Consider the following 25175-nt stretch of genomic DNA (forward strand, 5'->3'; position numbering starts at 1 on the left):
CAGAAAATACAGATTGTTGTGCCTGATTGGCTCAGTTTTCTGTCACTCATGGGACAGTACGTCACCCCTAATTTTAAGGTTAGAGACTGACATGTTTTGCCCCTTGGGTTCTGCCATAGAGTTGACAAGGTACAAATCTGTCGTTCTGCCCCTGAACAGGCAGTTAACCCACTGTTCCTAAGCCGTCATTGAAAATAAGAATTTGTTCTTAACTGACTTGCCTAGTTAAATAAAGGTAAAATAAATAAATATATTAGAAGTGTCCATCCAAGAAGGCTCAAGGTCGTTGTCCACAGATAGAATGACAAGTTATCACATTATATCTACAGTAGCTTTGATTGGACTGATCATGTCAACATCTTACTTTCAAAGTCTTAGCTAGCAGTCGTTATCATAAATCAAGTCGACATTCTACTGGCAAATGCTTTTTAATCCTTGTTATATGAAGAGAAATAATGAAGAGAAATGATAGATAAAATGTATCAGTGCTCATTGGCCTTTGGACATAAAGATTACGCAACAAGTTGGAAATCGCAAATTCAACAATGAGTCTTTTGGAAGGAATCAGTGCCTAACTGACTCAGTGCAAAGCAATCCGTAACAGTAGCCTGCTATTCAATTGAGAGGCTTTTTCCGAGTTCCGACCATAAATCCAGAGAATCTCAAACTTTGTTGACAAAGTGATGACAAAACCGCCGCACCACCTTCATGTTTAAGTGAGCACATCACAAGCCAAGGTGAGTCCAAAAATGTACTGCATGCTGCTGCATAAATGATGTAATAAGCAAGGGATATACGTATACTGTAACTGAGAAAGTAATACTAAGTGTATGTTGTGTAATAAGCTGTTTAGTAGCCCATGTGCCTCACCCTAATAATTGAGTCTATTTCCACCAATGCGGTATTGTAAACACATTGTTCGTGGCTTGTTTGCCTATAACCTGTTTTAGAGAAATGTAATCATTTAATATTGTAAGAGCTTTCATTGTCTGTTTATATGTAAGAAAGGCCCATGTTCTGAATTCTGTCGCTGTACATTTCAAAAGTGCTGAACAAATAGTTATACTGACTATGTGGCGGCAGGTAGCCTAGTGGTTCGAGCGATGGGCCAGTAACCGAAAGGTTGCTGGATTGAATCACCGATCTGAGAAGGTAAACATCTGTCATTTTGCCTCTGAGCACTTAACCCACTGTTCCCGGGCGCCGAAGACATGGATGTCGATTTTGGCAGCCCCCCGCACCTCTCTTATTCTGATTTCAGTTGAATGCATTCAATTGTACAACTGACTAGGTATCCCCCTTTCCCTTATGTCCGTCGTCTCTCGCTCATTAATGTCTTCATCGAAAGTACGGATTGCCTCTTATCCACTTCTCGTCCCTTTATGCCATGGTTTATACATCTCAATTTTCAGGAGAAAAGACATTTGTTTAAGCAAGTCAATCATATCAGCTATGTTTTTTTTAAAGGCATTAAATGAGGCTGAATTAACTGTAGCAGTGGTAAGGTGTTGGTACTCTGTTGTTGGGACTCTGCTGTTGGTACTCTGCTGTTGGGATTGCTTTATGTAGGCCCTTACAGTTTGTGGGCACCGTTTGTCACCGATATAGTGCAGTTAATGTATTGTTTAGTGTTGTGTTGTGGCTTTGCTGGTATGCATCCCAAATTTTTTGGGTTTGAGCCACCAATATTTACATGCTAATATCACAACTGGTGCATTCATCTTAAGCTAGCTAAGTGGTACGACCCCATATCACAGGCATAGAAGGTACATTTTTCCTCAATATCATAGCTATCAGTACTGTCAGAGCTAAAAGAGAGACCTAAGGTGGCAGAACGGAGTGCTCGGGTTGGGTTGTAGGGTTTGAGCATAGCCTGAAGGTAGGGAGGGTCAGTTCCTCTTGCTGTTCCGTAGTTAACTATCCATGGTCTTGTAGTGGATGCAAGCTTTGACTGGAAGCCAGCTGAGTGTGCAGAAGAGCAGGGTGACATGAGAGAACTTGTGAAGGTTGATAACCAGGTGGACTGCAGCATTCTGGATAAGTTGCATGAGTTTGATGGCACAAGCGGTCAGCCCAGCCAGAAGCGAGTTGCAGTAGTCCAGACGCGAGAAGAAGAAGTCCCTGGATTTGGACCTGTGCCGCTTCCTGTGTGAGTTAGGGTCCTACTCCTCAATGTTGTAGAGCATGAACCTGCAGGACTGGGTCAATGTTTTGATGTTTGCAGAGAACATCAGGGTATTGTCCAGGGTGATGCCAAGGTTCTTTGCACTCTGGGAGGGCAACACTGTGGAGTTCACAACCATGATGGGGAGGTCTTTGATCGGGCAGGCCTTCCCTGAGAGGAAGAGTAGTTCCATCTTGTTGAGGTTGAGCTTGAGGTGATGGGCCAACATCTAAGTTGAGATATCTCCCAGGCACACAGAAATGCTTGTCGCCACTTGGGTGTCAGTAGAGGGGAGGGAGAAAAGTAGTTGATTGTCATCCACATAGTAATGATAGGAGAGACCATGTGAGGATATAACAGAGCCGAGTGACTTGGTGTATAGGGAGAAGAGGAGAGGGCCTATAACCGAGCCCTGGGGGACACCGGTAGTGAGAGTAGATGGTGCATACACATATCCTCTTCACATCACCTGGTAGGAGCCATCTGCCAGGTAGAATGCAATCCATGAGTGTGCAGAGCCTGAAACGCCCAGCTCTGAGAGGATGGAAAGGAGGATCTGATGGTTCACGGTGTCGAAGGCAGCAGATAGATCTAGGAGGATGAGAACAGAGGGGAGAGAGTCAGCTTTGGCAGTGCGGAGAGCCTCCGTGACACAGAGAAGAGCAGTCTCGGTTGAGTGACCCATCTTGAAGCCTGACTGGTTAGAATCATGAAGATCGTTCTGTGAGAGATTGAAAGGGGACAGTGCGAGTCATAGGATGCGGAAAGGGAGGAGAGTAAGGGTGAAGAGGCAGAATCAGGAGACAGGAGGGAGAAAGATTTAGCAGAACAGAAAGACAGTAGGATAGAAGAGGAGAAAGTAGTGGGAGAGAGAGAGTGAACATTGCAACATTGGACAATTATCTGGGTAGGGGCTGAGTGGTTAGGGTTGGAGGAAAGGGAGACAGAAAAATACACAAAGTAGTGATCAGAGACCTGGAGGGGTGTTGCAGTGAGATTAGTAGGCGAGCAGCCTCTAGAAAAGATGAGGTCAAGCGTATTGCCTGCCTTGTGAGTTGGAAGGGATTGGGAAAGGGTAAAGTCAAAAGAGACAAGGATGGGAAAGAGAGAGTTCGAAAGAAATTCATCGAAGGCAGATGTCGGGAGGATGAAGTCGCTAAGTACAAAGAGCGGTGAGCCATCGTCAGGAAATTAGCTTATCAAGGTGTCAAGCACATTGAGGAACTCTCCAAGAGCACCTGGTCAGCGATAGATGACAATAATTTGTTGTTAACTGACTTGCCTAGTTAAATAAAGGTATGAGAATAATACATTTGAATTCAATCACTTTTTTGCCAGCACCCCTTTCGAATTGAACAAAACCTTCTATACATATTTGCCCATTGTAGGAGTGCTCAGAAAGGGACTTTTTGGAACTGATTACAAAAGTATTCAAGAGGTAAAGATGTTAAAAGTGAACCCCTTTTTGCATACCCCACCATACCAAGAGACATTCATCCGATAGCGGGCACAACACAAGAGCCTCAGAGGTTGTGAAATAGGGTGTGAGCTACAAATGACACGAATATGAAGAAAACATTTTTTTAGATAATTGATGGTAAAAAAAATGATAATTAATATTTTTTTGATTTTATTTCACGAAATAATCAAATTGTTTGACAACACTGTTTGTAAGCATTTAAATGATATCAAACTAAACCATTCATATTTTCCAGTGATGAAGACATGGATGTCTCATGTTATGGTGGGGTGTGCAAAATGGGTTAACTTTGAGCACATTTATCTCCTGAATGTATTAGCACTCAGGTCCTGTTTTGTTGAAATCAAAAGGGATGCTATCAAAAATGGATTTAATTCAAATGGAATTACCAGTAAGTGAAAATAGACTAAAATTGTGAATCAACAATATTTCGCTAAAGCTGTCAAGCACTGACAATTACAGTCAACAGGGCTCTTCTGACACAAAATGTCTGCTGTGATGTGATAAGTGAGTGGGCTGTAATATAGAAAGCAGAGTACTCCACAAGTCCGAACCAGTGACCATGGAGAGCAACAACCAACAAACTACTGAGTTCTTGTTCTTTCTGACCTCATTCCCACATAGAACTCTAGAGACATTGCATCCCAGCACTCCACAGTTTCAGTAGGTGGGGTCAGGGGTCAGTCAACAAAACAAGTGATGGTTTTAACAGTGTCACTCAGAAGCTGTACCTTAATGAAATACACACACACTCATTGCTTTGACAGTGTTCCTATCATTGATACAACTCTTACATTGAGCTTCTTTAGGTAATAAAGAGAGAGAGAAACAGACAGACATTTCCCATGTTGCCTCAAGAAACGGGCAACCAGTATATTTACCTGTTTCTATAGTTTCCCTTTTTCATACTTCAACTATTGGCACATTGTTACAACACTGTACATAGCCGATAATACAATTTGAACTGTCTATATTATTTTAAAATGTGCACTGTTTACTGTTAATTTACCTTGTTTATTTCCCTTTTGTTTCTTGTCTATTTCACTTGCTTTGGCAATGTAAACATATGTTTCCCACACCAATAAAGCTTTTGAATTGAATTGAATTGAGAGAGAGAATGATAGAGTGAGAGACAGACATACAGAGAGAGAGAGAGAGACAATGAAATAATGACATACTAGACAGAGAGATAGAGAGAGAGGGGGGAGAGCTAGAGAGGCATACACAGACAGAGAGCAAGCCAGGCACAGAGTACATGAGGTAAAGAGATTATTAGTTCTGGTGGCGGTAGTGAGTTCTAGCTGGCGGAAGCTCTCTCTCTCCATGTGGGTGATTCTGGAAAGAGGAGGGGAGGAGATGCAGAGAGGAAAGGCACTGATAGCTTTGTATGATAGCAGCCCTCTCAGTACCCATAAAACAGTTTGTTCACTCCACAGCCACAACCCTCTATGTCTGGTTAGGTCATGATGAAAGAGCTGAGAGGTGGAAAACAAGTCCCGATAGACCAGGTTCTACTGGCATATTGATTATCTTAGCAGTCCTCCTCCTATCTGTCATCACCTCTCTGTCTGAAGGTTTGATTTCGTCTGGTTGTTGCTGGTTGACTAAATTAATACGAAAATGTATGCCACATGATTGTAAGTTACTTTGGAAAAAAGTGTCTGCTAAACGGCATATATAATGAATGAATGAATGAATGAATGAATGAATGAATGAATGCACGCCCACTTGCGGTGCAGAATAAAGGGAAAAATAAAAACCTGTGTGAGCCTTTTAATTAGCAGTCTGGCTGTTGCTCAATTAGGAAACATTTACAGCTGTGCCAAGACACACAAAACCACCCCTCACATACCCACATATGCACACACACACACACACTCGCACTTAAATTACTGCCATGTTCGCAGATGTGCTAGTGTGTGCCACCCCGCCACCCCCTCCCTCACCCATTTCATATCACCACCACCTCATTATACGATAACAAGCCCTGGAGTGGGGCCAGGACACTATTAGAAGAGGGGGTGAGGGGTGTGTGTGTGTGTGTGTGTGTGTGTGTGTGTGTGTGTGTGTGTGTGTGTGTGTGTGTGTGTGTGTGTGTGTGTGTGTGTGTGTGTGTGTGTGTGTGTGTGTGTGTGTGTGTGTGTGTGTGTGTGTGTGTGTGTAGAATCCTGAGACAGGAAGTTGACAGCCGACCCATCTGTTGCGCACACAAGGGGAGCGAGGGGCAGAGAGAGAGAGAATGAGAGAGAGAGGAAGGGGGCAGTGGACAGGAGAGCATGGTAAGGGCAGTGTGTGTGTGCATGTGTCCGTGCATGTGTTAGTATATATGTGGAGGCAACCGATGAGAAACATGATCTACACTAGAACAGTAAATTGCTGGAGTGGCAGAGCGGGGGCGAGGGGCAAAGGGTGTGTGGGGAGATGTCAGTGTACTATCACTGGAGGGTGACAGGGACAGGAACCGTTAGGGCAGGATTAGCACTGGGGGCCAAGTTTAGCCACAACCTGCTGGCTTTATTTTCACTGCTCAAAGAGCCTTTAAAACGGGGACCGAGGCCAGTGTGAAGTGGGGCAGCTATGGCTGGAAGCATCCATGTCTGGATCCGGAATGTTGAGGTGTCAAAGAACCTGGCTGTCAGATATTCTATTTCTTCTAATCTCATCCCACAAAGGAACTGGACTGCCATGACCAGATCCAGAAGTAGAGGCCACGTACAGTATGTGTCTGTCCACAGTCCCTTGCTTATGGGTGGTTGACCTTCAAATAGATTCAGGTTTTATAAGTTCTATGTACGGGATATGCATGGTGTACACTGTCCAACGAAATGCTTACTTGCAGGTTCCTTCTCGACAATGCTGCAACAATAAGAAATAATTAAATATTAGAATATGAACATAAAGTAAATGTCTCAATAGAAGAGAATAATACATGTTAGCATAAATATAATACATGAAGGCACAATTTATAGTCCAATATTAACACGTGATTGGGGGAAAGGGCAATGGGGGGCAAGTTCAGAAACTGAGCGGTGTAATAAGAGTCTGGCAGCAGAAGTTGTGATGTGTGTGTAGCATGAATGTACACTGAGTGTACAAAACATTAAGAACACCTTCGTAATATTGAGTTGCACCCCCCTCCCCCTTTTGCCCTCAGAACAGATTCAATTCATCGGGGCATGGACTCTACAAGGAGTCGAAAGGGTTCCACAGAGATACTGGCCCATGTTGACTACAACGCTTCTCACAGTTGTGTCAACTTGGATGGATGTTCGTTGGGTGGTGGACTATTCTTGATACACACGGGAAACTGTTGAACGTAAGAAAAACAAGACAGCAGCCTTGCAGTTCTCGACACAAACCAGTGCGCCTGGCACCTACTACCATACCCCGTTCAAAGGCACTTTAATCTTTTGTCTTGCCCACCCCCTCTGAATAGCACACATACAGTTGAAGCCGGAAGTTTACATACACCTTAGACAACTACATTTAAACTCAGTTTTTCCACAATTCCTGACATTTAATCCTAGTAAAAATTCCCTGTCTTAGGTTAGTTACGATCACCACTTTATTTTGAAGAATGTGAAATGTCAGAATAATAGCAGAGAGAATGATTTACTTCAGCTTTTATTTCTTTCATCACATTCCCAGTGGGTCAGAAGTTTACATTCACTCAATTAGTATTTGGCAGCATTGCCTTTAAATTATTTAACTTGGTTCAAACGTTTCGGGTAGCCTTCCACAAGCTTCCCTCAATTAGTTGGGTCAATTTTGGCCCATTTCTCTTGAGAGAGCTGGTGTAACTTAGTCAGGTTTGTAGGCCTCCTTGCTCACAAATGCTTCTTCAGTTCTGCCCACAAATGTTCAATGGGATTGAGGTCAGGGCTTTGTGATGGCCACTCCAATACCTTGACTTTGTTGTCCTTAAGCCATTTTGCCACAACTTCGGAAGTATGCTTGTGGACATTGTCCATTTGGAAGACCCATTTGCGACCAAGCTTTAACTTCCTGACTGATGTCTTGAGATGTTGCTTCAATATATCCACAAAATTTTCCAGCCTCATGATGCCATTTTTTTGTGAAGTGCACCAGTCCATCCTGCAGCAAAGCACCCCCACAACATGATGCTGCCACCCCCGTGCTTCACGGTTGGGATGGTGTTCTTCGGCTTGCAAGCCTCCCCCATTTTCCTCCAAACATAACGATGGTCATTATGGCCAAACAGTTCTATTTTTGTTTCATCAAAAGAGAAGACATTTCTCCAAAAAGTACAATCTTTGTCCCCAAATGGTATGATGAATACTTTCTTAAGGCACTGTCCTTAACTACCAACCACCCTCATCCTGTAACCTCACCCCCTCCAGAGCCCTGCATGGCTTGTCATGTCACAACAGAGGTGCCGTCTGTGAGAGCAAGGGTGAAGGGTCAGGTTACCAGTCCCCATCCCCATACGCATACCCTTCTATATATAGAGAGGTAGTTTCCTGTGCCCTGTAATGCGGGGCATTAAAACAGTAAAGGCCAGAGGACAGGAAGAGCCAGCATGAGGCCCAGAGAGCCTGGCGTACTACACATTCCCCCTAGCTGTCAATCATCAGACCAACCCATCATGACATCAGAGTGATACTAACTATAGTATAGTCACTCTAGTATTGTGTCACCACTGTATTCTCTCTGGTACGCTGTTGGATCCACTATTATTGAGAAATTATTTGAATGTGCTTAGTTTGTGATGGTGTGGAGTAAAAACATTTGTGTAAAGCTCTTTAATATTCTTAAACCATTATGTTTTTGTAGTTTCACATTTTAGTGATCTTGGAAATGCTTTGTTTGAAGATTCAGATCATAGCACATGGAAATCCTAGGTTCACCAACTTAAAATAATTGGCTAATCTACAGAGTTATATAGTTGAGCTGACGAAACTCAACGGTTTACCATGGAGTAGAACGCCGACTAGCATGGACGGACTGGAGCTCTGACTGATTTCAACAACAAAAAAGAACATTGTTCTGTGTAATTGCGAGATATTCTTTGGGTGATGATACAAGTAGTTTTTTATAAAAACATAATTTTATGTGATGTCAGAGCCCACACTAGTTGCCGCTCAACTCCATCATAAATCGTGGAGTTGGTTTTAATTAGCTACCTATAGCTATGCATAGAGAGTCCTGCTTCCTCTCCACATCATAGCATTAACACACTCCAGTATCCTATATCTGCTAAATCAAATCAAATTTATTTGTCACATACACATGGTTAGCAGGTGTTAATGCAAGTGTAGCGAAATGCTTGTGCTTCTAGTTCCGACCATGCAGTAATAACCAACGAGTAATCTGACCTAACAATTTCACAGCAACTACAGCAACTACAAGTGTAAAGGAATTCATACGAATATGTACATAAAAATATATAAATGAGTGATGGCCGAACAGCATCGGCAAGATGCAGTGGATGGTATAGAGTACAGTATATACATATGAGATGAGTAATGTAGGGTATGAGAACATTATATAAAGTGGCATTGTTTAAAGTGGCTAGTGATACATTTAATTACATCAAGATGGCAAGATGTAGTAGATGGTATAGCGTACAGTATATACATATGAGATGAGTAATGTAGGGTAAGTAAACATTATATAATATAAAGTGACTAGTGATAAGTTGATTACATAAATTTTTCCATTATTAAAGTGGCTGGAGTTGAGTCAGTATCTTGGCAGCAGCCACTCAATGTTAGTGACGGCTGTTTAACAGTCTGATGGCCTTGAGATAGAAACTGTTTTTCAGGGTGAACAGGCAGTGACTCGGGTGGTTGTTGTCCCTAAAGATCTTTTTGGCCTTCCTGTGACATCGGGTGGTGTGGGTGTCCTGGAGGGCAGGTAGTTTGCCCCCGGTGATGCGTTGTGCAGACCTCACTACCCTCTGGAGAGCCTTACGGTTGAGGGCGGAGCAGTTGCCGTACCAGGCGGTGATACAGCCCGCCAGGATACTCTCGATTGTGCATCTGTAGAAGTTTGTGAGTGCTTTTGGTGACAAGCCGAATTTTTTCAGCCTCCTGAGGTTGAAGAGGCGCTGCTGCGCCTTCTTCACGATGCTGTCTGTGTGAGTGGACCAATTCAGTTTGTCTGTGATGTGTATGCCGAGGAACTTAAAACTTGCTACTCTCTCCACTACTGTCCTGTCAATATAGATAGGGGGCTGCTCCCTCAAGTCCATGATCATCTCCTTCGTTTTGTTGACATTGAATGTGAAGTTTTTTTCCTGACACCACACCTCGAGGGCCCTCACCTTCTCCTTGTTGGCCGTCTCGTCGTTGTTGGTAATCAAGTCTACCACTGTAGTGTTGTCTGCAAACTTGATGATTGAGTTGGAGGCGTGCATGGCCACGCAGTCGTGGGTGAACAGGGAGTACAGGAGGGGGCTGAGTACGCACCCTTGTAGGGACCCAGTTTTAAGGATCAGCGGGATGGAGATGTTGTTACCTACCCTCACCACCTGGGGGTGGCCAGTCAGGAAGTCCAGGACCCAGTTGCACAGGGCGAGGTCAAGACCCAGGGTCTCGAGCTTAATGGCGAGTTTGGAGGGTACTATGGTGTTAAATGCTGAGCTGTAATCGATGAACACCATTCTTACATAGGTATTCCTCTTGTCCAGATGGGTTAGGGCAGTGTGCAGTGTGATGGCGATTGCGTCGTCTGTGGATCTATTGGGGCGGTAAGCAAATTGGAGTGGATCTAGGGTGGCAGGTAGGGTGGAGGTGATATGGTCCTTGACTAGTCTCTCAAAGCACTTCATGATGACGGAAGTGAGTGCTACATTTAGATCGGAAGTGAGTGCTACATTTAGTCATTTAGCTCAGTTACCTTAGCTTTCTTGGGAACAAGAACAATGGTGGCCCTCTTGAAGCATGTGGGGACAGCAGACTGGGATAAGGATTGATTGAATATGTCTGTAAACATACCAGCCAGCTGGTCTGCGCATGCCCTGAGGACGGGGCCGGGGATGCCTTCTGGGCCTGTAGCCCTGCAAGGGTTAACGCGTTTAAATGTTTTACTCAGGTTGGCTGGGGCTGGTTTTTCTTTAGTAGTCCGTGATTGACTGCCACATACCTCTCGTGTCTGAGCCGTTGAATTGCGACTCCACTTTGTCTCTGTACTGACACTTAGCTTGTTTGATTGCCTTGCGGAAGGAATAGCTACACTGTTTGTATTCGGTCATGTTTCCGGTCACCTTGCCCTGATTAAAAGCAGTGGTTCGCAAGTTCAGTTTTGCGCAAATGCTGCCATCAATCCACGGTATCTGGTTGGGGAATGTTTTAATAGATGCTGTGGGTACAACATCACAGATGCACTTGCTAATAAACTAGCACACCGAATCAGCTTATTTGTCAATGTTGTTGCTCGCCGCAATGCGGAACATATCCCAGTCCACGTGATCGAAGCAATCTTGAAGCGTGGAATCCGATTGCTCGGACCAGCGTTGAACAGACCTGAGCGAAGGAGCTTCCTGTTTTAGTTTCTGTCTATAGGCTGGAAGCAACAAAACAGAGTCGTGGTCAGCTTTTCTGAAGGGAGGGCGGGGGAGGGCCTTAAATGCGTTGTGGAAGTTAGAATAACAGTGGTCTAGGGTTTTGCCAGCCCTGGTAGCACAATCGATATGCTGATAGAATTTGTGATGCCTTGTTTTCAGATTAACCTGGGTGTGTGTATGTGTGTGGCTATGCGTGCGTGTGTGATACAGTCACTCCACCGACATGTCATGATTTCAAGATGTGAACTGCAGTTGGCGTTGCGTGAGAAAATTATCACCTGCTTAGCTGTGAGGATCGTCTCTATGCTCTCCAGGTCTTGACAGGTACGCACCACACCACGCCACCCAGTGCCAGGTAACATTATGTTTAGGGACTTTGTTCCCTTTGATGGGCTGCTTTGCTCAAAGGCCATTGCCTTCAGGAAGTGCCTCAGGGAATGTATGTGTGTGTGTACCCAAAAGCCCTAACCTGGGAATACCTGGAAAAACCAGTTGTTCAGTGAGTCAGTCAATCATTCAGTCAGTCAGTGTGACCGGAATCACTGTGTGTACTTCTATGTACATGTTCAGTCACATTTTGGACGTTAACCAAAAGAGCATAATATGGCAGACAGAGACATGTCATACAACTCTGGGGGTGTGACAATGTGTTAATTGCTATTTGTATTGGACAACTGCTGCATTTGAGGGACTAGATGTCCCAACCTTTGTGGTTAAAGGACAGCCATATGTTTGTGAATGGCTCCTTCTTAGTCATCTGGCTGATAATTGTCATGAAAACACACACACACACAGTATGTCAGATGGTTAAAGTGGAACTGGTCTAACCGAGGAGTTGGAAGTATACTTATGTAAATATGTCACTGTGACCTGACCACTGTTTGAACACTGTGTGAAAAACTACTACAAACTGTCGAGAAATTAAGAAAGACATTGTTAGAAGGAAGTAGAGAAAATAGTAATTTATTAATAACTTATCATTTCTTTACATTCGTAAGACAGGAGTGTGGACTTGAGGAGTGGTGAGGGTTGAAACCAAGAGGGCTTCTCCCGCCGACAGTTTTTCTCTCAGGAATGAGAGAAAGCCAAATCCACCCATAATTTTGATTATTTTCTAAAACAACAAAAAACTGCATTTCACAGAATTTCCCTGAAGAGGCAAGGCCTCCTTTTTTGTCAACATCTCCCAGACTTTGTAAGCCTTGAACACAGATAAGCATTCACTTGCATTAACCCTAATTGTTCCTCACTAAACACCAACAGAAAGTAGCCATCTTAAATTGGCTTCGTTAAAGGTATTTCCACCAAACTTAACAAATTACAACTCACATTTCTTAACATAGGCATGCACTGACAGTTTCAGTGATTTGTTGTAGAATTATTTTTGCTATGGTTCAATTCGGGTAGAATTGCGATAGAAGGTGAAAGCATAGCACGGAGAAAGCCCTTTGAGGGTTAATGCACAATAACACATCTATGTACAGAACTAAGGCATACAACCAAGGTGACTGATTTGTGTGAGGGTGGAGGCAAAAAATCGCCTGCCGACTGAAATTACATTTAAAGCAAATATGATATATATTACACATATACACAATTTTACGATTCTTGGAAAACCTCCTACATTTTTTGGCATAATAAACTTAGATACTGATCAATATACAATTGGTTGGCTTACATAAAATAAGATTAAAAAAGGAATAATCAGTACCCACTTGTTGCAAAGGGTATATACTAGACAAGAACAAGACTTTACTGTATTGTCTTTTATATAAAGATATATACACTTGTATAAATGATTCAAATGACTCCACACATGTAAAATCGAGTTCAATACACTGTGCCGTCTAACCGGGGATGTTTCAACCCCAAACAGGCAAGTCTTCACAGAAGACAAGTAATATGCACCCCCAAAAATGATGAAGGTGCAAGTGCTAGCCCAAAAAACAAAAAAGTATTTAGAATCATATATATGTTCAGATTGAACAATCATGTCTCTTTGGCACACCAGCCTTTCGTCGTGAAGCTAAACGTACACATGAGCTTCAGATCACTTAACGTCTCTTTCAAAGCATTGACATAATTGTTTTTAGGCAAAAACCTCATCGAGTCCAATAGCAATATATGGTTCTAGAAAGTTAATGTGCTTTGTCTTTCTTTCGCTTCCCCCTCTATTCTCTCTCTTTCTTTATTTGTCCCCATTTTTGCAGCAGCTGCTTGTGAGCCCTCGGGCAGATCGACCACATGCCCCCTTCAGAGTCCATGCTTGGCAGCTGTCACCTCACGCCAACTGTGTCAACAACGGCATGATGTCACCGTGTCACAACAGGTGATGGAAATAAAGTAGAGAAACATTTCAGCATTTCAGGAGGTTTCATTACACCTCTGAGCCAGTAAGGGGGTGATGGTGGCGCTGCCTCACGTGGACTCCAGAGGGTCCAGCTGGAAGACGTTGTGGTTGGTGGGGGTGGTGAAGTACAGAGGTTGTGTGGGGGTCACCACCCGGTTATCACAGGGGCTCTTCAGGCCCAGGGTGCGCTCAAAGTCCAGGAGTTGGCCCATGAAGTTGAAGTTGGGCGAGATGTTGGACTTCTTCATCTTGACGATGTCGTAGGCGTCGTTCATGGACAGGTTGAGCTTCTGCATGAGGTAGGCTACGGTTACCGTCACGGAGCGGCTGATGCCGGCCAGACAGTGGACCAGGACGCCACATTTTTGACCGCGAGCCTCATCTGAGAAGGACAGGAACAAAGAGGAAGAACAAGTTACATACTTTTGTCAGATATTCATCATTTGTATTTAGAGAAAACACAGCGACACAACACAGATAGATATTCTGAACATGATAAATGCCTACTGTGAAGAGACTAGTGTAAGGGAAACAACAGTCACATTCAAGTAGTAGACTTAATGTTAATGCTGTAGTCCTAAATGCTAATCGGTCGTAGTCAACATTGACTGGACCATTTCCACGTTTAAGCAGCAGAAGTCTGAAATGATCGTAACAGTCTCCCACACACGTCAATTGACAAACGGCTGCGGTCTGGTACTCTGCGCATAAACAGAGCCGACATTCTTTAATTTGGTCAGGAGTACCACGACTTGGAAATGTACTATTAACGCTCTATCAAGTCATTCTTCAGCCGGCCTGGTTACTTGACAATGGTGCCATTTGGGCGTGTAAACGTAGGAGTCATGAGGGCACCCTGTCAGGGCTTACAGGATGTCAACAGAGCCTGTAAATGGCTCTCTTTGTGAAAGGAAAACATCGCTGCACTGTCCTAGATTACTTTCAATGGCCGTTTCCTTCCTGTTGTGTTCAAATTACCCCCTCCCCCTCTCTCCAATTTCCACACAGGCCTTTGTATTACAATTATACAAGGCTGGGGGTAAGCTAGGCCCCGGCTGCAGACAAAAAAGCAGACAGGAAGTATTCCATTGAAGTTTAATCATTGTAATTGGGAGCAGTTTATAGTACGGACCATACAGCTAGAATAGTATTTCTCTGCTTGGCACAACAGCATGAATCTTGTTCCCTCTGTAAATCCCTCCTTCACGGACTTAATAAGAAAGTACCCAAGGACACCTATTATCCAAAGTGCACAACAATAACTAAATAACTTCCTGGTGATATGAAGCCTGTGGCTTTCTTTCACTTGCTAGGCCAATCACTGCTATATAGGCGTAAATATACAACTACATTTATTACCCTCAATTCATTCTGTAGTGATGTAAAATAAGTCTGCTTTATATATATATTAAATCTGCACCTTAAAATTGTTGTGTGTAAAATATAATTTGAGAGCTATCAGTGTGCTTGAATAGAAGGTATTGTGCTTACCTATGAAGCCAATGGCCTCTGGGAAGAACTGTGACAGATTCTGGCTCCAGTGATCTGAGATGGGGATCTGCTTGTACTTGAATTCCCCTGCGTTCTCGAACATGTTGGGCAGGTTGGGAGTCACGTTCAGAATGTACTTGATGCCAAACTCTTCCAGAATATCCAGGTTGGTGGAATCCTTGGCGCAGCCCAGGTAGAGGTGCGGGAGGATCTCCACTGGGAAGGAGGGCTGGGGATTGGAGAGGGGACTGCCGTCTGAGTCTGTGGCGCTGCTCGGGTCTCGGTCGATGTCGGACTCGATATCCGAGGAGTCTGAGCTTATCCGCAGCCCCCCGAGGCCGAGCACCTGGGCCGTAGGAGAACTGCTGTTGAAAGAGCCGACCAGATTGGTCTCGCACTGGGCAGGGAACTCGGCTTGGAATTTGCTGAAACCACCTGTAAGATGAATTAAATAATAGTGTTAGACAAATCCATTCATTAAAAACAGGCCTCGGCTACTCTATGTTGTGACCTAACACACCTGCATTATCCTATGCGTTTTTGCGCAAAATGCACCCAAAATATCACATATTCATTATTATTCACCAAATTTGGCCTACATTTTAGTGTGAAATGTGTGCTTCTGGAAAGAATAATAAAACTCACCCTCAAGGTAAAAAGCCTTGTAGCCCTCGTCTTTCATCCTCTTCAGGAGCAAGCCCAGCACCGAGCCCCCGTTGACATTTTCGTTCCATTCCCTGCTGTATTCGTCATATAGCACAATGGTATCCGTCTTGCACCTCCGCGCAAATCTCTCCCGGTCCTCGCCGTTTGAGAGCAGGGACTTGATGGAAAGATTGCCCTTCTTCAGCCGCCGGAGCATCAGGCTCGGGATGGCCACGTTAATCGCCGTTTCGACGTGCGAGGACTCGTATAGCTCCTGCGCTCTGCAGTCCATTACCAACAGGCAGTCTTTGCGCGTCTTGAGATGCTCCTGCAGCCACTCCACGGTCTTGCTGATAGCCATTACCGATTCGAACTGAACGGGCTTGAGCTTGTCAAGCATTTAGCAACAAAAAACAATTGTCACTTCACTGCAGGAAAATTATGTGCTTGGTCCCTTTTAGGCTACCGCAAAAAAACATCCACAACAGAACGTTATGAGGACTGGATCATTGAAGAAACGGCAACGCAGACTGATCGAGATCAAATATATTCTGGAATAATTTAAGAAATTCAAAATGATATATTGTTTTTCTCACGACCTTGGCTGTTTTGTAGGCCTAGTTTGAAACGAAATCAACAAAACAAGATTGTTTCTTAAATATCCGACTGTAGATTGCCTATAGGCCTACACTAGCAGTAACACTCATTCATGCAGCTGCGTGAAGAATGTCCCATGTATTTATCAATGACTCACTGGCCAGCACAGACGTTGTCTTCGTATTATATAACTGCCGCTTTCGCATAGAACATATTATTCTTCTGTAAAAATCTAAATAAGAGGGATTGATTGCAGTTCAGTTACAGATGCAAAGCACTTGCATTTCCAATAATGTATTCTGTTGTCGTCTATTCCCAACGTTCTCGTTGTGAATAAGCGTATTTTGTTCTTGTCGACACTGGTTCGTCGATGTGCTCTCTGCAGCGCCAAACTAGTGAATGGTTACAAACCCGAGGCGTTTCAATGGATACATTATATCGGCCAGCCAATCAGAGGGTGCCGAGCAGTCGTCGCCCTGGAAACGGGGCCGGGTGGAACGGACTGTGGTGATGAATTGTTAATAACTTTGTCATTCACAAAAAAAAGCAAAGAATTTCCGCTCCGGATAAAGTGAGTTCAAACAAACAGAAGTGGCACTGCAGGGGAAGGAAGGAGAGGGCTATTACTTTAGTGCGTAGAGGGGGATCCTACCTTGTGCTCAGATTTCTTAATGCCAAAGTTGCGCTATGACAAGTTTATTGCACGGTGAGGCAGAGTTTTAGAGACAATTTATTTGGGGACAGGAGGCACGATTGAATTTTGGAACCCCAGTGAATGTATTTATTTTTCATTGCTGTAATTTTTGTCAATTAAATAAACTATTTTTATGATTCCATAAAATGTTAAAGGATGTAATTATTTAATTAATATATTGCAATTAATTTGGTCTTCTAATTGAACATGCTTTATAAAGTAGATTCCAATGTAGGCATATTGGGCGCGAAAGGCTGTTCATAATGCATGCTTAATTCCAGTATCCGTCCCAAAAGTGCACCTGCAGTAGGTAGGCCTATAATGCTAGCCTAGGCTACACACAGGATGCGTTTACACAGGCAGCCCAATTCTGATATTTTTCCCACATAATTGGTCTTTTGACCAATCACATCATATATTTTCACATAAGCTCTTTTTCAGAGCTGATCTGATTAGTCAACAGACCAATTAGTAAAACAAATCAGAATTGGGCTGCCCGTGTAAATTCAGCCACAAAGGATTAATAAATATGTTGGTTTTCTGAAACAGAAGTGCGTGGGTTGGATGCTATAGCACCTCTCGTCTGGGTCTATTTTTATCCGTTCGTTACACTACTCCTTCGGCTCCAGAGCTTTGTGTGGGTGCAATTTCCATTTTATCATGAAAATCTATATTTTTCTCTCGATCTCTTTCTCTGATAAAACAAACATACAATTAAAAGACTACATCAAAACCACACAATTGCACTACAGTCAACCGGATCTACAGCATTATAACATACACATGTGGTTTTGACTCAGTCATAACGAAACCAACATTTACTGTGTCATCAAAAGCAACTGTTCGATTCGTTGGACACGCTAATGGCCGTGCTAAATCTAAATGATGTCCCATTAATAAACACTAGAAGGCCAATCAGCGGTGGAATCGGCCAATCAGCTGTGGAATCGGGCATTCCAACGGACTTTCCTACATATGGTTACCTCAATGAATACATATTTCTTTGAAACTTAATACGGAATTTTAACTTCCCCGCTTCCACTTCCAAGTTTGTGTAGGCCTAAATACAATGCCAATAACATTGCACAAATGAATGTGAACACTCCAATGAACCATAGCTGCTGATTATTTGATCATCTAAAATCCTCCCAATCCAAAAATCCAAAAATGGAACAACAAAACAGACACCATATGCAGGGAGGGGATTCTAATATCTAAGAATGTTTCTATATTAACTACACAACACATTTTTTTGTAAGTGAACAATAGAGGGAGAGTTCCCTAAATTCAAACATAAATAAAAACATTTTGAGTTGTGAAAAAGCCTTCATAACAATGTCATTACATAACATGCCAGGTTATGGTGACAATAGTGATAATCTTTTGCCTTAGCTGTCTGTGTCTGATATACAGAATTTAATAAAATAATCCTATTTTTTGAGTAAATAGTGCACAGGGCTATCCACACACACACACACACACACACACACACACACACACACACACACACACACACACACACACACACACACACACACACACACACACACACACACACACACACACACACACACACACACACACACACACACACACACACACACACACACACACACACACACACACAGGATCCTCTCAGGCATGTACATTTTCTGAGCAGTTAACATATGAAATGTGAAGCAGCAGACCTTTGCCCTTCCCCCTGTCACATTCAAATAGTCCCCTAGTAGACAGTGCTCTGGCTGAATGGAGCCAAGCTATTTCCTTTCAGGTTCAAATACATTCTCTCTTTCAGGAACAAATGCCCCCTGCCCCCTTTCCTCCATCCACCCTCTCTCCCTTCCCTCTTTCTCTATAGCCTCTATATCCCAAATGGCTTTCTCCCTCCCTCCCTCCCTCCCTCCCTCCCTCCCTCCCTCCCTCCCCCTCCCTCCCTCCCTCCCTCCCTTTCTCTATAGCCTCTATATCCCAAATGGCTTTCTCCCTCCCTCCCTCCCTCCCTCCCTCCCTCCCTCCCTCCCTCCCTCCCTCCCTCCCTCCCTCCCTCCCTCCCTCCCTCCCTCCCTCCCTCCCTCCCTCCCTCCCTCCCTCCCTCCCTCCCGTTAATCAACTTGCCCTCCTTGTTTCTCAGCCACTGGGTGCTTGTTGACTGACCAGGAAATCCTTTGTTCGTTCACAAAAGCTCCCTGTATCTAGGAGTTGTGGGGTCTGGACTGGAGCTGTGCCGTTGTACAGATGGGGTTGGGGAGAGAGGGTCTGTGTCTGTGTGTGTGTCTGTGTGTGTGATAATGTGTGTGTGTCTGTGTGTGCGATAATGTGTGTTGGCTGAACAGTGCAGCAGCTTATCTTTAACTATGAGCTGTTCCTGATATTTAACTTCTTGTAAGTTCCTTTGGTGGGCCACTAATGGAGAGAAAGTTCCAGACACCCCAGAAAAGACAACACAGAGACCTGTCAGACTACTTTCACTCGTTGATAACAACAGAGACCTGTCAGACTACTGTCACTGGCTGATAACAACAGAGACCTGTCAGACTACTGTCACTGGCTGATAACAACAGAGACCTGTCACACTACTGTCACTGGTTGATAACAGAGACCTGTCAGACTACTGTCACTGGCTGATAACAACAGAGACCTGTCAGACTACTGTCACTGGTTGATAACAACAGAGACCTGTCAGACTACTGTCACTGGTTGATAACAGAGACCTGTCAGACTACTGTCACTGGTTGATAACAACAGAGACCTGTCAGACTACTGTCACTGGCTGATAACAACAGAGACCTGTCAGACTACTGTCACTGGTTGATAATAACAGAGACCTGTCAGACTACTGTCACTGGCTGATAACAGAGACCTGTCAGACTACTGTCACTGGCTGATAACAACAGAGACCTGTCAGACTACTGTCACTGGTTGATAACAGAGACCTGTCAGACTACTGTCACTGGTTGATAACAGAGACCTGTCAGACAACTGTCACTGGTTGATAACAGAGACCTGTCAGACTCACTGGTTGATAACAACAGAGACCTGTCAGACTGCTGTCACTGGTTGATAACAACCGAGACCTGTCAGACTACTGTCACTGGTTGATAACAACAGAGACCTGTCAGACTACTGTCACTGGTTGATAATAACAGAGACCTGTCAGACTACTGTCACTGGTTGATAACAACAGAGACCTGTCAGACTACTGTCACTGGTTGATAACAACAGAGACCTGTCAGACTACTGTCACTGGTTGATAACAGAGACCTGTCAGACTACTGTCACTGGTTGATAACAACAGAGACCTGTCAGACTACTGTCACTGGTTGATAATAACAGAGACCTGTCAGACTACTGTCACTGGTTGATAACAACAGAGACCTGTCAGACTACTGTCACTGGCTGATAACAACAGAGACCTGTCAGACTACTGTCACTGGTTGATAACAACAGAGACCTGTCAGACTACTGTCACTGGTTGATAACAACAGAGACCTGTCAGACTACTGTCACTGGCTGATAACAACAGAGACCTGTCAGACTACTGTCACTGGTTGATAATAACAGAGACCTGTCAGACTACTGTCACTGGTTGATAGCAACAGAGACCTGTCAGACTACTGTCACTGGTTGATAACAACAGAGACCTGTCAGACTACTGTCACTGGTTGATAACAACAGAGACCTGTCAGACTACTGTCACTGATTGATAACAACTGCAGTCTATCTCCTGTTTTAACAACAATGATGCAATCTGCAGTAGCCTACCCAAATAGACAGACACACATGGGCGTGCAAACACATACACACACAAATATGTACGTTACTCTCATATAAACAGTAAAATCCTCAAAAAGTTCTACACCTGCACCATCGAGAGCAGGTTGCATCACCTCCTGGTATGGAAACTGCTCGGCCTCCGACCACAAGGACACTACAGAGGGCAGTGCGTACGGCCCAGTACATCACTGGGGCCAAGCTCCCTGCCATCCAGGACCTCTATACCAGGCGGTGTCAGAAAAAGGCCATAAACATTGCCAAAGACTCCAGCCACCCTAGTCATAGACTGTTTTCTCTGCTCCAGCACGGCAAGCGGTACCGGAGTGCCAAGTAAAAGTCCAAAAGGCTTCTTACCAGCTTCTACCCCCAAGCAATAAGGTTGCTGAACAGCTAATCAAATGGCTACCCAGACTATTTTACGCTGCTGCTATTCGCTGTTTATTATCTATGCATAGTCACTTTACCCCTATCTACATGTATATATTATCTCAATTACCTCGACGAACCTGTGCCCACGCACATCGACTCTGTACCGGTACCACTTGTATATAGCCTTGTTGTTCTTTTTTTATTGTTGCTCTTTTATTTTCTACTTTAGTTTATTTAGTAAATATTTTTCTTCACTCTTATTTTTCTTAAAACTACATTGTTGGTTAAGGGCTTGTAGGCATTTCACAGTAAGGTCTACCTACACCCTGTTGTGACAAATACAAATTTGATTGGATTTTGATTTGATAATATGCAGTTACTTCAGTGACAACTCATACATTTCAGATAACAGTATCTATGACCCAAGTAAGGTGAATAGGGCACCATTTTCCATGTGTCCAAATGAGCAGCAGGTTATATTCCAGTTGGAGCCTGAGATGCTGGTGATGGGACTGAGATCAAGGCTCTGATTGATAGTGGAGACCGGCCCTGTTGCGGGCTCTTTCCACATCTATTCAAATGGAAATACAGGGGCCTTCATATTGACAACAGGAACAACATGGGGTCTGGAGAACCACAGGGCAGCACACACACCAGACACACTTCCTGTAATGGGATGGAATGAGGATCTGTCCCCCTGACAATCTCACACACACGCACACACCACTCTGCTTTCCTGCGGCTCTAAGGCAGAGGTGGGGTGACCAATGTGGTTTCGTGAGAGGCCACACACACACACACCCTAGTCTAGGCACTCCGGAGACAATGGCGTCTCTACTCTTATCAGTTGGCCCCATCACCCTGTCTCTGCACTGCGTCGGGCCGTCTGTTGTCGCGCCGGTGTGTGTGTGTATATGTGTAAAACAGGAGCATAGCTCTCATAAAGACCCAGTAGGTCAAGGGTCATGCACGATGGGGGTGGGCCAGTACGAGTGTGTGTATGCGTTGGTTGTGTGTGTATGTGCAGTGAAAGAGAGCAAGATTTCCTCTTTGCTGGGTGTCCACATCCTCTTCCTTTGATCCACTTCTGTCAGTCTCACTGTCCTCCCCGGAATCTAACCTTCATCTCCTTAATCCAGCGTTGAGAAACATCCTCTGTGTGTTCAACACATTTCGACATAACTTTACATTGCATAGGCATTATTTCAGGGTAACTGGAGGGGAATCATGTAAATATGGGTTAATAACGGAGTATGTAACTTTCAATGTAACAAGTATGTACAGTTGAAGACGGAAGTTTACATACACTCAGGTTGGAGTCATTAAAACTTGTTGTTCAACCACTCCACAAATTTCTTGTTAACAAACTATAGTTTTGGCAAGTCGGTTAGGACATCTACTTTATGCATGACAAGTAATTTTTCCAACAATTGTTTACAGACATATTATTTCACTTATCACAATTCCAGATTTAAACCCATGTAATATACTGTGTAGTGTGGTTCCCATTTCTCTTTTGGGGCCATTTTGTTACACAATAATCCCAGAATGGAATGGTAGAATGGAAAATATATATGTGAAAACTAGCAGCCTAAGCAGGTGGCCATGCCAATGTTATGGTCATGATGCTGGAACTATTGACACTACGATAAACAAAGAACCACTGCAAAAATACGTGTCAAGGTGTGTATGTGTGCATATTTTAATCAAATCAAAATGTGCCGAATACAACAGTTGTAGACCTTACAGTGAAATGCTTACTTACAAGCCCTTAACCAACAATGCAGTTAAGAAAAATAAGTGTTAAGAAAGTATTTACAAAAATAAATGTAAAAAATAAATAAAACACAAAAATGAAACAAAATAGAAAAATAACAAATATTTAAACAGCAACAATAAAATAATAGTAGCGAGGTTATATACAAGGGGTACCGGTAGAGAGAGAATGTGCGGGGTCACACGTTAGTCAAGGTAATTGGGGTAATATGTACATTACCGCTCCGGTACCACTTGGCGCTCCGGTAACACTTGCCGAACCGTAGCAGAGAGAACAGTCTATGACGAAGGTGGCTAGAGTATTTGGCAATTTATAGGGCTTCCTCTGACACTGCCTGGTATAGAGGTCCTGGATGGCAGGAAGCCTGGCTCCAGTGGTGTACTGGGATGTACGCACTACCCTCTGTAGTGCCTTGCAGTCGGAGGTCGAGCAGTTGCCATACCAGGTGGTGATGCAACCAGTCAGGATGCTCTAGATGGTGCAGCTGTAGAACTTTTTGAGGATCTGAGGACCCATGCCAAAACTTTTGTCTCCTGAGGGGGAATAGGCATTGTCTTGCCCTCTTCACAACTGACTTGGTGTGTTTGGACCATGAAAGTTTGTTGGTGATGTGGACACCAAGGAACTTGAAGCTCTCAACCTGCTCCACTACAGCCCCGTCGATGAGAATGGGGGTGTGCTCAGCCAGCCTTTTACTGTAGTCCACAATCATCTCCTTTGTCTTGATCACATGAAGGAGAGATTGTTATCCTGGCACCACACTGCCAGGTCTCTGACCTCCTCTCTATAGGCTCTCATCGTTGTCGGTGATCAGGGCTACTACTGTTGTGTCATTGGCAAACTTAAAGATGGTGTTGGAGTCGTGCTTGGCCATACAGTCATGGGTGAATAGGGAGTACAGGAGGGCACTTAGCACGCACTCCTGAGGGGTCCCCGTGTTGAGGATTGGTGTGGCAGATGTGTTGTTACCTACCCTTACCACCTGGAGTTGGAAGTGAAGTGCAGGATCCAGTTGCAGAGGGAGGTGTTTCGTCCCAAGGTCCTTAGCTTAGTGATGAGCTTTGAGGGCACTATGGTGATTAATACAGCAGTTAAAAGATATGTTTTGGACCATCAGGGCACTGCAGAGGGAAACACTGCTACTCAGCGCTCTCTCATTCTCGCTGGCTTAATAAAAACAGGAAGTGGTGTTGTGTTGAAAGGCCTCCCCTGAGAGAAGCTGTAAACAAACAGGCCCGCTGGAACCCTCTACAGCACAGCACCATGCAGAGAAAACAGGAAGTGAGATCTGCCACAGTGGGGAGCGCACCATAGGACTGACGTCTAGGAGTAGTGTGTGTGTCAGCATGTATGACGGTGGAATTTAGGAACAAGTAGTTCCCGAAGCCCCATCAACCTTCTTCTTTGGGCCCATTACAGGAAGTTAAAGGATAAGTAGCATAAAAGCAGAGGTGGAAAAAGTATTAAATTGTCATATGAGTAAAAGTTGAGATACCTTAATATAAAATGACTCAAGTAAAAGTAACCCAGTAAAATACTACTTGAGTAAACGTTTAAAAGTATCAGATTTGAAATGTACTTAAGTACAGTGGTGGAAAAAGTACTCATTTTCATACTTGAGTAAAAGTACAAAGCAAAAGTAAATCCTACACATCAAATTCCTTATATTTAGCAAACCAGACAGCAACTATTTCCTTTTATATAACTTTTTTTTGACAGCCATGGGCACACTCCAACACTCAGACATAATTTACGAAGGAAGCATTTAAGGAAGCATTTATGTTTAGTGAGTCCACCCGTTCAGAGGCTGTAGGGATGACCAGGGACGTTATCTTGATAAGTGTGTGAATTGGACCATTTTCCTTTACTGCTAAGCATTCAAATTGTAACTAGTACTTTGCGCGTCAGGAAAAATGTATGGAGTAAAAAGTACATAATTTTCTTTAGGAATGTAGTGACGTAAAAGTAAAAGTAGTCAAATATATAAATAGTAAAGTACAGATACTCCAAAAAAATATTTAAGTAGTACTTTAAAGTATTTTTACCTAAGTACTTTACACCACTGCATAAATGAAAACACATGATTTGCATTCATATGCGCATCAAACTCCCAATGCAAATTTACACCCCTCTTTTCAATTTTTTTGTGTTATTACATAAAAACGAATCAGAATGCCGAACTCATGCCGGAAAACGTTTTTGTGGGGTGTGAAGTAAAATGGAAGACCCAGCATGCCAGCCTATACCCTATAACGTAAACTCCAACAGAAATAACTTCAAATGTGTCATTTCAAATTAAACCAAAA

At 43.7% G+C, this 25175-nt stretch overlaps 1 protein-coding gene across 1 annotated transcript; it reads right to left on the reverse strand.

The window, feature by feature from the left end:
• Positions 1 to 12119: 12119 nt before the first annotated feature.
• On the reverse strand, positions 12120 to 16669 carry dusp6 (dual specificity phosphatase 6). The gene is made up of 3 exons (XM_064929342.1): positions 15659 to 16669; positions 15014 to 15448; positions 12120 to 13904 (listed from the first exon to the last, which is right to left on the reverse strand). Exons 1-3 carry the CDS (start codon positions 16056 to 16058, stop codon positions 13591 to 13593), a joined length of 1149 nt encoding a protein of 382 aa, XP_064785414.1. The 5' UTR covers positions 16059 to 16669; the 3' UTR covers positions 12120 to 13590.
• Between the last annotated feature and the right edge of the window lie 8506 nt (positions 16670 to 25175).

This window comes from Oncorhynchus masou, chromosome 22 (genome assembly GCF_036934945.1).
Source record: "Oncorhynchus masou masou isolate Uvic2021 chromosome 22, UVic_Omas_1.1, whole genome shotgun sequence".
Lineage (NCBI taxonomy): Eukaryota > Metazoa > Chordata > Actinopteri > Salmoniformes > Salmonidae > Oncorhynchus > Oncorhynchus masou.

Coding starts and splice junctions, on each gene's coding strand:
- dusp6 (XM_064929342.1), bottom strand. CDS start 16,058: ATGCTTGACAAGCTCAAGCCCGTTCAGTTCGAATCGGTAATGGCTATC. Junction 15,449..15,658: donor CAAGGCTTTTTACCTTGAGG/GTGAGTTTTATT, acceptor TTCATCTTACAG/GTGGTTTCAGCAAATTCCAA. Junction 13,905..15,013: donor AGAGGCCATTGGCTTCATAG/GTAAGCACAATA, acceptor TGTCCTTCTCAG/ATGAGGCTCGCGGTCAAAAA.